At 33.8% G+C, this 12,074-nt stretch overlaps 1 protein-coding gene across 1 annotated transcript; it reads left to right on the forward strand.

Annotated features, from left to right (window-relative positions):
- Window positions 1-4,918: 4,918 nt before the first annotated feature.
- On the forward strand, window positions 4,919-11,717 carry LOC147395319 (serine carboxypeptidase-like). Its single transcript, XM_086452215.1, has 9 exons — window positions 4,919-5,286; window positions 8,060-8,228; window positions 9,265-9,384; window positions 9,580-9,723; window positions 9,820-9,970; window positions 10,322-10,410; window positions 10,503-10,761; window positions 11,257-11,390; window positions 11,553-11,717. The coding sequence occupies exons 1-9, from the start codon at window positions 4,970-4,972 to the stop codon at window positions 11,679-11,681; spliced, it is 1,512 nt and encodes a 503-aa protein (XP_086308341.1). The 5' UTR covers window positions 4,919-4,969; the 3' UTR covers window positions 11,682-11,717.
- The last annotated feature ends 357 nt before the right edge of the window (window positions 11,718-12,074 follow it).

Below are 12,074 nucleotides of genomic sequence, written 5' to 3' on the forward strand. Positions count from 1 at the left end.
GTTGAAGACTAGTATACAACCGAACCAAACCGATAATCAAATCATTTTAAAAATACATAATTATATTAAATATATAATAAATTAAATAATTAAGACTTGAAAGATTTACTCCTTACTTGTAGTTTGTATGAGTGAATGGTAATTGAGTAGTAAAATTTCTAAAATTACTAAATTATCTCTTTGCTTGCTCGTCGAAAAAAAAAAAAAAAAAGAGCAAATGGATAATTTTTATGTTTATCCAACTCAAGTATTGATCTGACCTCAGTTCAGGTTGGTTTGGATCACTTCTAGTGTCAATTTGGTTAGGTTCTAGTTCTTGTATACTGGAATCGACCTAGGTCGGTTTGGTTTCAATTTGGCCTATAACTGAATCAAACCAAACCAAATTGCACTCCTAGTGTAAGGGGGTGGCTATTTGCACACACCAAAATGACTCAATGCACTCACTTAAGTGACTTTTGAAAGAAAAAACAAATTGTTATTTCACTCTTTCACTTTGGTTTATTACACCCACCACCACTGCCTACCAAATAAAAATCCTTTTTCTTTTTCTTCCTTCCATCTTCCTCTTTTTCTTCTTCATATTCATCTCTTTTTGAGTTCTGGGAGAGGTTAAATTAATGGAGATTAAATTTTAGGTTTTTTCTTTAGATATCTTATTTATTTGAAACTTCTTTTACTTATTTTATTTTTATTTTTTGTATTTAATCATCAAAGAAAATAGAAAAATTGTTATTTAAATCTTAAAATAATGATTTTGGATCGAAGAACTTGAAGATTTTTTGACAGTTCTATTTAGAAGATTCAGACTAAACTTGTTTAACAAATTTGGTAGGTACTTACCGAATATTACAAAATTGATTCGATAGATACCTATTGAACATTACAAAAAAAATTTGGTAGGTATCTACCGAACAAAATTTTCTCATGTGAATGGCTTCAACTTCATTGGAAGTGTTTAGAGTAAGAGAAATAAGTAAGATTAAAACTTAAAATCCTCATTGAAACATTTTCTAAATGCAAAGAAGTAAGAGAGAGAGAGAGAGAGAGAGAGAAGAAGAAGAAGAAAAATGATTCGACGCCTTTAGGTGAAACAATGTCAATTTTAATGTCACTCCAGCATTTTCCGTAACAATAATTTTAGAGTAGTTCTAAACAGACTTCCTATCATGCTCGACACTGCGCTGACATGGTAGTGTGAGCAGACCCATGGATTTTTTTATTCGAAATAATGATTTTCTAACTAGAGAATCTTCACTGGGTCAATACTCGTCTAATGTGTTACAGACACGGAATCATAGATATGTTTCCTCATGATACATGGAACCATAGATTTGTGTATCCTGACAAAACAAATCTATGGTTTTGTGTCCATAACACACGTCAACCGAGTATTGACCGAGTGAATACTTTCTAGCTAGAAAATCATTATTTCGAATAAAAAATCCATGGGTCTGTTCACAATGCCACGTCAGCGCAGTGTCGAACATGATAGGAAGTCTGTTTAGAACTACTCTAGAATTATTGTTATGGAAAATGCTAGAGTGACATTAATACCAGCACTCTTTTATTCGTGCTACACTAATTTCATTAGACATTGCACTAATATAGCAGTGCACAGATAACCATAAATTTCTTTTCTCGAGATACAAGTTAAAAAATCAATATTTCTCTACGTACTGCCATGTCAGTGCAATGTCCAACTAGGTTAGTCCAGCATTTTCCTAGATTTTTGTCTATGTAATCCGTTTCCTAAGGAACTCCTTTATAGCTCTTGTTCTACAGTTCACAGAACATCACATTTGAGAAAAATGACAACTTAGTCCTCTCTGCTCATGGTAGTTTTTTTCCCCCCACCAGTCGTTGAACTCTTAAATTTAAGAGTTGTGATTTTCTGACTCGAAAATTTTCACTCGGTATGTACGCGACTGACATGGTAAGGACACAGAACCATGGATCTTTTCTTTGGGATACACAAGGAAACTATCAACGGTTTTGTACCTTTGCCACATCAGGTGAATACGTACCTAGTGAAAGTTTTTGAGTGAAAATCATTACGGTAAATTTAAACGACTGGATGTAATCAACTTGCTGATGTGGCACACCCTCAACCATATTTAATATAGCTACATGGGATCATCTCCCCTTCTATTAACGTTAATATAACATCTAGATCGTTAGTGGGACCCATTAAAATCTTTGAGACGCTTCGGTTCTTTCCATCATCACTTTCTGCTTTCCAAGACCACTTTCCCTTCCAAGCAAAGCAACCTATACTTGCAAAATACATTTACACGTGTCAGTTTTTTAATTATTTAGCCATAAACAAATTAGGCAAACCTATAAACACGCTAACTGTCTTCCACATGGATCCGGTCTGGATTGGATCATGGTCTATCTGGGATTAGTCTGATACGAGTTGGATCGGATCTTTGACAAATTGATTTTTTATTGAAGAGAAAATTCCTTAAATTACCTCGATAGAGGGATTTATTTCTAAATAACCACAAGTTTTGCAAGGTAGCATGATAGGACATTTAGTAAACTTTTTTCTTTTTTAATGGTCCTTCATTATTGGTGAACCCAACGTTTTTTAATTTAGTATCGAGTTCACCACTTTTAAAATAAAAAGTGATGAATCCTACAATGGTAAAATTCACACATTTTCAATTTTTGAATTTTTTTTATTAAAATACATGGAAAGATAAATTAAAATTTTGAAATAACGACTTATTTAGATGATTTCAACCCCAAAAGAATAATTTTTGATCGATTTTCATTAAAAAGATAAGAAAAAAAGATGAAAAAATCTTATTTTTTAATATACATCTTCAAAATATTTATAAAAAAAAAAATCCTTGAAAATAATTTTTTTTCTTCTTAAATCATTTTTGACGGAATGGAGTCTTTGAAACTTGATTAAAATTGTCAAAAATTCAATATTTTTGAATGAAAACGATGAGTTTGGACAATAAGAGTTTTCAATTGTGAGAATTGTGGGAGATGAGGTCTAGGGATTATTAATAAAAGAAAAATTTACAAAATGGAATATTAAAAGACCACCCAAAATTGAAGGACTATTAAAAAAAAATCCCTCCATCAGGGTCTTTTAAATAATTTTCCCATCTTTTTACCAAACAGGATGATTCCAAGGATATTATAGGTCCACTGAAAGATAGCCGAAAGAATAAATGTGCACCCAAACAGTTGGGTCATATACGCGTGGGTTCAGGTTCATTAATATATATACCACGGGCCCCGCAACATGAGGTCAGTTTCCATTATACTTTCATAAAATCAAAGAAAGAAAGAAAGTTAGTCAAGCGTAAAGGCATAGCTACCTTTATATCTTTTGTTTTATAGGCATCTTTAAGGAGGGTTGATTCTATAGTCCTGGGAGTTGAAATGAAACTTGATCACCATTGATTGTCACGTAGCACCACTCTTTTGGACTTAGTCACCAATGGATGGTAATTTTTAACAAATAGATTAACAAGAATCACCTCGAGATTTGAGTCTAGAATAGATAAATCAAGAATTATGAATAAATTGTCAAGTGGAGAATCCATGATTGAATCTAAGATATAGGACAATTCTCTGAGTTAGATTCAGAGTAGGGGGTGTCAATAGGTCGCAATCAAACTCCAGTTTGATTTTTAAGAAAATTAGAATCATAACCACTATTTTTTTCGATTCTAGATAATTAAAAATTAATAGGTTATCTACAAAGTACCAATTTAATTTCATTAAAAATATGATTTTTCTTTTTCTTTTCAAAAGTAAAATTTATTTATAAAATTTTATACAAATGATAGACTTTAGGAATAGATGACTTATTTTGAGCTCCAATATTTACTTTATATGAAAAATTGAAGAATTTTATATAATATATGCTAATTTTAAAGTATAGAATAATCTTAAATCATGTAAAAATATAAAAATACTGATAAAATAAATCGATTTAGGATACTCATGTGAATTCATTGGATAGAATCTAACTATTTTAATTCTATATTAGATCCAGCTCTAATCAGTTCCAATGAAAAGGGAATTGAAATTAAGATTTTGGGTAAACGGGTATCCATTAACACCCCTAATTTGGAGTAGGGAATTGTGCTTAGAATTTTGAGTTAGGAAGAGTTGATTGCAATTAGACCGTTGCCACTTATATTTAGACTAGAGTTCACCCGTGCTTACGATATAAGCATTCTTTCTCGAATTAAGGGGTAAAATAGAAAAAATAAAATTGAAATAAGTGGTGATAATTTTAACATGACTTGCGAACACAACACGAAATCAGTTGGTTTGGATCAAGTGTAATTGTAGTTGGGGTATTATTGATATTTTTTAAAGTTAAAATAGAAAAAAAATAAAAAATAATAAAGTGGGTTAAGAAAATTATAACTTGATGAGAGGGTTAAGGACATAAAAATAAAAAATAACAAATAAAATAAAATTGAAAGAATATTATTAAAAAAATTAGATTAAAATAGTAAAAGATGAAAAATAAAAAATAGATCATAAAGGATAAAAGAGAAATTATAATAAAATTAGAGAGATAAAAATAAAATTAAGGGGTAAAATAAAAAAGCAATAAAGTGAGGGCAGGAGCAACTCATTTGTATTTCATTATATAAATGTTGGCAATAATCAAATCCTTTTCATATCTCGAGGGAGATTGTAGATTTTGGCATTCACACATCCACCGATGCTTGGGGTGGACTCTAGCATTTATGCCTACATGGATAGGAAACTAATTAGAAGGTACCACGTGGTTACTCAAGAGAATGGCATTTGAGTTGCAAATCAACTTCCGGAAGTACACAATACAACACTATTCTTTTCATGCATCCCTTGTGTAACTTTCTTTTCAACACATTTCTTGCCTTTTTCCCTTCTAAAAATCCCTATAAAATCCCTCCACCATCAAACCTTCTCTCATCTATTTTTTTTTTCCAGAAAATAAAAAATGGAGGAAAAATTGATTCTCATTCTTCTATCTTCTCTATTTGTTTTGGCGTTTCCTTTCTCCTCTACAACAACTTCCATTCCTCGAGATCTTCACCTTTCTTTTGCATCAACGAACAGCAGTGCAGAAAAACTGATTCGACAGCTAAATCTGATACCCAAAGATGCTACAGAGGTCTTGGAGGATTTCTCTTCAGTCCAAACGAAGAAGATCGTTGAGAAACGTTTCAAGTTTCCTAACTTTGCTGTTTCTGAAACGGTAGAAGAGTTGGGTCACCATGCTGGGTATTATAAGATTAAGAATTCCCATGCTGCAAGGTACGTTTTATAATTCTGTAGGTCAATACGTGGCACAATCTTCATGGTCCACTTGGCACCAATTATATTAAACTCGTTAGCGAGTTAAACAGTTTAAATCGGTTTAAGATTATTCATTTAAATATTTATAATTTTTTTTTTCTTATTATAAGGTGGATGAGTAGGAATGCACACTTACAAAATCTTGTTTTATATATAAAATAAGGGAATCGTTCGGAAGCCCCATAGAGAGCCAAAAATTGTGCCAAACATTTTTGAAAATAGGGGTTAGTAATTTTAGAATGGGCTGATTTTTTGTGAGGATAATCTCTATGGTGAATAGATCATCCTCACCAAAAATCAGTTTATTTCGAAACTTTTAACCCTAGTTACAAGTTGAAGAATTGTGGACTATCCGATTTCTATAAATCACTTTTGATGAGATTAGAAGTTTCGGAATGAGCTGATTTTTGGTGAGGACGATCTCCTCATTATAGAGATCACTGTCACAAAAAATCATCACATTCTGAAACCCCTAACCCATACATTGAAAAAATGTTTGGCTCTCTGTAGGGCCTCCTAAACACCACCAATAAAATAAATGTTTAAATCATTAAAAAATTATTGTATAACTAAAACCAGACAACCGAATTGACTCAGTTGAGTTCTTATAAACTTGGCTGGTCAACTCGTGAATCAATTCTTTTACATGTGGGCCCAGGAGTGGAACTCCATATAGAAAAGGGGCCCCCAAAAAATTTAAAAAATGATTTTATATTCACTTAACCCGCTTTACAGACAAGGGCTGAAATTTATAGAATTTTTTCCTCGACATCCCTGTGGCATTGGATCATGTTTAAGGGTGCTATAAAGTGAACTTAATGACTCATAGTAAGATTTGAAATCTTTCTTAGTAAGGTCTTATATGTATAAAATCTTAGGAAAGAAAAATTCTTTCACAGTTTCACTAACTTTTTATACGTTTCAACAAATCGTAATTTTAGAGTTCAAATTAAAGAGTCGAGTAAACTTTACTCGACAATTTTGTTATTAATTTTCAAAATAAATATCATTTTTGTCAAAATGGCATAAGACTAATTGTTAGTGTTTGTACTCAATTCGCCTTCTCCACTTCTTTAGCACGAGCGTTTGAGTTACACTTCTCTTTTTCGATAAAAAAATTATTATTTTTACAATTCTCTTTTTATTTCTAATTTTTATAATTTCATCTTTTATACTATTAGTTTGGCCTCGCAAGTGATCTCTTGGTCCACCCTATGTGGGCCTGATCTATGATGAGAGAGAATTCAAATCCAACGGCTATAATCACAAATGTAGCTCTCTTTTTGACTGGTCAAAAAATAAGAAATCTTCTATTAGCACACCAACTGTTACTTAAAATAGTTGAATCTTTCTCAAAATTAAATAAATATTTTTTTAGGGTATAGATAGTGATTTTTTCCCACACCCCATTAGTATTTGTGTGGGATCTTTCCCTCTGTTTTAAGAAAACCTTTTCTAAGAAATCCTAGTAGATGACATTGGTATCTCTAAGCTCATATTTGGTGTGCAATGTATAAAATCATTAATTAGCTAGTGTGTTATAAGTAAACATTGATGAGCCAATGAAATTCTCCAAAATAATTGACTTGGTTAATGACCAGAAATAATTTCATTTTTGCTGGAATCCGATGTAACAATAAAAAGTAATGAGCCGTTGTTTAAGAACAATGCCAAATTAGGGCACACGTTAAGGTGCAATAAATACACTTGGGAAATTGGAATCTGAGGCTATTTTGGTAAAAAAAATAAATTTTTTTAAGGGCATTTTTGGTACGAAATCCAATTTCTAAAGTGTATTATTGTTACATTAACGTGTGCCCTAACAAAATCCATTAAAAAAAAAGCAGGGCTTGTGTTTAAGAGATTATATGATTCTTATATTTTCTCTCAAAAGTTTATATGGACTTATATGCCCATGATATTTTAATGTTGGTTAGACTTAGAGGAGGGCATTATCCGTGAGAAAAAGCTTCAAAATTTTGGGCCCAGTTCATTATGTTGTGGACCGGGTTTGGGTACTGTTACCAGTCTGCTTAGTTATCGGACCAAGCTAGGCCCAATTCATGTTTTGGGTTTGCCTTGCGCTTTAGAATATACATGGTCCAGTCCAAAATTAGGCCCAAATACATGTGGCCAGGCCGAGCTTGAACATTGGTATTTTATTTGGCCGAGTCTAAATCGGCTCATTGACGAACCTAATCACTGCATTTATAATTTATTCCTAGGGAAGGGTCATATGTTATACATGGTAAAAGCTTGTCAAAACGGTGGACTCTTGTTGTTGCACATTTTATTATTTATAAGAATAATGATTTCTGACTCCCCCTCTCACATACTCCCCCATACTCTCTTGATGTGGCATGTGCATAGAACCATAGAATTTCCTCGGGATACACAACTGCACATATTTATGGGGATGGGAAATTGTGTATCCTAAGGAAAAGTCTTTGGTTCTATGCACATGCCACGTCAAGAGAGTATGGGGGAGTATGATGGAGGGGGGAGTCAGGTTATCACAACTCCATTTAGAAAGATAAAAATATTGTTTTATTTTATATGAATATAAATAGATTATTTTAGATGCATTAATGTAGCTATCTAAAAATACTTTTGTAATTTAAAAAAAATATTTAATATGGAATTTGATCAACAATACTCACCCTTTTATCTATCATTTATAAAAGTATAAATAAACATATATTGATCTATATTTTTATGTCTCCACTTGTAGGATGTTCTACTTTTTCTTTGAATCAAGGACTAAGAAGGGGGATCCAGTTGTTATATGGTTGACTGGTGGGCCAGGCTGTAGCAGTGAATTGGCTGTTTTCTATGAAAATGGACCTTTCACTATTGCAGACAACTTGACTCTTCTATGGAATGATTATGGATGGGACAAGGTACTCTACTTCCCTCTGATTTCACCTTTAATTTCAACAAAACAAATGTGTTTTTTTTTTTTTTTTTCAAATCTTAGTTGTAATGATCATTTTAATGCTTATAATTTCCATGACATTTTAACTTTGTCTTGGGCTCTATATCGATTTGGTGGGTCGGTCTTGGCGTCATGATCATTTTGATGTTCTTGGCATGACCATCCATGAACATTGAACAAATTAATGGTGGGTCCATGTGTTTGCATGTTAAGGCCCACATAACAAAAAAGGTGGGGTCGTTGAATGACCAATCTAATAGATTCTCTAAAGACGAGTTTAAGAACTCGCAATGTGTTTTTTAGAACTAGATTGGTATGCAAGAAGGAAATGCTCAGTTTAATTGGTTTCAACTTTTGATGTTCTATTTTCTCACAAAAGAATGGCTCAACAACTTCTTCCAAGAGCATAGGTCCCATGTCTTACATATAGGCCATTGCATATATGGGTTCCTAAAAGCATAGGACATGTAATATGCCAATGCCTAGGCTAAAGACTTATCACACCAATCCTGTGGGGCGCATGAGGTATGTTGGCACATGGGTCGAGTACACACTCGCTATACCATTCACAGGTAAATGCCATGACCCTATGCCTTTGTTGGGTTCAAATGGACGAATTGATTATCTCAAGACGTCATGGATCAAGTGTGCAATGGATGCTAGTTGCTCTCCTAGTCTGAGTATATCATCCCCTCTTAGTGTTTTAGTCCGATATTGGGATGGTTTTGTGCATGCATGCTTGTGATCGGTGACTCTTGGCACAATAGCTTGGCCATGTGCACGATGTGCTTTATGTGACATCAGTTGCTTTGTTACTCGGGGATGATCTCAATGATGATTTATGCGTATGGGGGATATTTAGTACTATAAGCTTCTTTTTTCATTTTTGATTTGTATTACTATATCTGCTTTGGTAGCTGTTTTATGAATTTCATATTTGAAAATCAAATGCATTTTGTTTGCTTTATGTGAGAATTCTAACATAATTATTTTTGGTGCAGGCATCAAACCTACTGTATGTCGACCAGCCCACGGGAACGGGCTTTAGTTATAGTTCTGATAATCGTGACTTTCGCCACAATGAAGAGGGGGTTAGTAACGATCTGTATGACTTCTTACAGGTACATTACTTTTTTTTTTTTGGTTATATCTTTTATGTTATTGTACTTAAATGTCGTAACTTATTCTAAAATTACTTGGTAGTAGTTTATCTTAAAAATTCCACCAAATTCATGACAATATGAACCTATGTTGTTCATTTGATTGTCAAAGTTAATGATGTTAGGACTTGATGAAATAGTTTTGTATGATGTTAGGCTTTTTTCGCTGAGCATCCTCAGTATGCTAAGAATGATTTTTACATAACCGGAGAATCATATGCTGGGCACTACATTCCTGCTTTCGCTGCTCGTGTTAACCAAGGAAATAAAGCTAAAGAAGGGATTCATATAAACTTGAAGGTACTTTGTCTGATTCAAATTGTTTCATAATTAAATTTTTGGTCACTTGTGCTTTTGTTTTCTTGGACTTAAATAATTGGAAAAATGGTTGAACAGGGATTTGCCATTGGAAATGGACTCACTAATCCTGCAATCCAATACAAAGCGTACACAGATTATGCATTAGAAATGAAGATAATTCAAGAATCTGACTACAAGAGTATAAATGCGTTACTTCCAGAATGCGAACAGACAATAGACAGTTGTGGTAATTCTATTTATTTTTTGGGTCTAGAGAGCTTCCAAAAAGGAATTTTTTTTTTGCTAGGCAAGCAAGCGTAAGTGGTCAGCGTGAATGTGGGTTCAACAAGTTTTGAACCTATGTCATGAGGTCAACTCTCCACACTTCTTTCCAACTTAGCTAAGTTGGCATACTTTCAAGAGCTTCCATAAGTTATGAGGCATAGGTTCCCATCCTTGCTTGTGATTAGTTTGTCATAAAGGCCTATATTTTAATTAAAAGTAACAATTATGTGATGAATAAGTCACGAGATCACGGGTCTGATAATTGCCTACGTATCGTCCTTCATCCTTCAATAATTGGAAATTCTGTTTTCAGGCATTAATGGTGAAGATGATTGCATCACCGCACATGATGTTTGCAATACCATATTCAATCAAATCATGGGGATCGCAGGAAATATCAATGTAAGGAAACTTGGGTATCATTGGTGTTGATTAAACGAGCGAATATCTTAAATTTGATGAGCTTCGTATGATGTTTAATTTTTGTTCTGCAGTATTACGATATCAGAAAGAAATGCGTAGGGGACCTATGCTATGATTTCTCAAAGATGGAGAAATTCCTGAATCAGAAGTCGGTAAGGGATGCTCTCGGAGTTGGGAACATAGAATTTGTCTCGTGTAGTCCTAGTGTGTACGACGACATGCTAGCGGACTGGATGAGGAATCTTGAAGTTGGTATACCTTCACTTCTCAAGGATGGAATCAAGTTGCTAATATATGCCGGGGAGTATGATCTGATATGCAATTGGCTCGGTAAGTTTCTTCGGCTCAATTCAAAAGTCCACTTTTTGAGAGTTGCAAGCACCCTCAATCCTCTTATCAATTTCTTCGAAGTCATTGGATTTTTTTTTCTCGTTTCAAAATCTTGAAACAACGAAGCAGTAAAGAGTCAAGAAAAACACACGAAACACACAAGGATTTACGTGGTTCGGCACTGTGCCTATGTCCATGGTTCAGAACAAGAACAATCACTATTTTCTTTTACCCATTTGTTTTACTGCCTTAACGATCTCTATTATAAAACTGGGGGTTGCTAAAACATGTCTATCTCCCCAAAAATAGAAAAAAAAAAACCTTAAGAAAATATTACATAATTCCCATTTTAGTAACCCTAAAAATGTGACAGAATACAAGACAATTGCACAACAAAAATCTCCTCCATTCTTCCACTTTGTCTCGAAGAGTGGCTAAGATCAAGAGGTTCGATTTGAAAAAGACGAACTTAGTGTGTATTTGCATTTTGGGCAGGAAATTCAAGGTGGGTTCATGCTATGGAATGGACCGGTCAGCAAGATTTTGCAGGATCACCAAACGTTCCGTTCGTTGTGGATGGTGCAGAAGTAGGAATGTTGAAAAGCTGTGGTCCTCTTAGTTTTCTCAAGGTCCTCTCTCTCTCTCACACACACACACACACACACACTCACACATACACATAAACAAGACTTGTATTGGTGTTAAAGATCTCATCAGTGATTTTTCGATCTGTTTTTCTGTCTCAAATCTTATCTTAATATACAATACTTAATTATGTCGCAACAAAACAGGTCCACAATGCGGGTCACATGGTTCCGATGGATAAACCAAAGGCTGCATTGGAAATGCTGAAGAGATGGACTCAAGGTGAACTTGTTGAAGCTGCTAATGAGATGGAAGACATGGTTGCGGACATATGACGTAGTAACTCATTTGCTTAAGCTCTAGTTTGAATAAAATGGAGACTCCTTTAATGGTGTTAATCATCCCCCCCCCCCCCCCCCCCAAAAAAAAAAAAAAAAAAATAATAATAATAATAAAATATAATAAAATGGGATTATGTATTGAGGAGTGCCGAATCATATTCTCTAGGATTAGATCTCTTAGTTATGGAAGTTATGTAACCAATTTGTGTTCTATTTAATAAGAGTTTAACCGAAGATCATAGATATCTGGCAATTTCACATTATCTCAAACATCATTCTAATATTTCAGTTATATTGAACGTCTCACACCTCCAACATGTAGTTTGAGGTGTTGGGGCAATTCTGTATCTCAGGGTCCATTGCACTATCCACGATGTGCCAGAGGAA

The sequence above is a fragment of the Akebia trifoliata genome, chromosome 8 (assembly GCF_017979445.1).
Source record: "Akebia trifoliata isolate Shusen 1 chromosome 8, ASM1797944v1, whole genome shotgun sequence".
In the NCBI taxonomy this organism is placed as follows: domain Eukaryota; kingdom Viridiplantae; phylum Streptophyta; class Magnoliopsida; order Ranunculales; family Lardizabalaceae; genus Akebia; species Akebia trifoliata.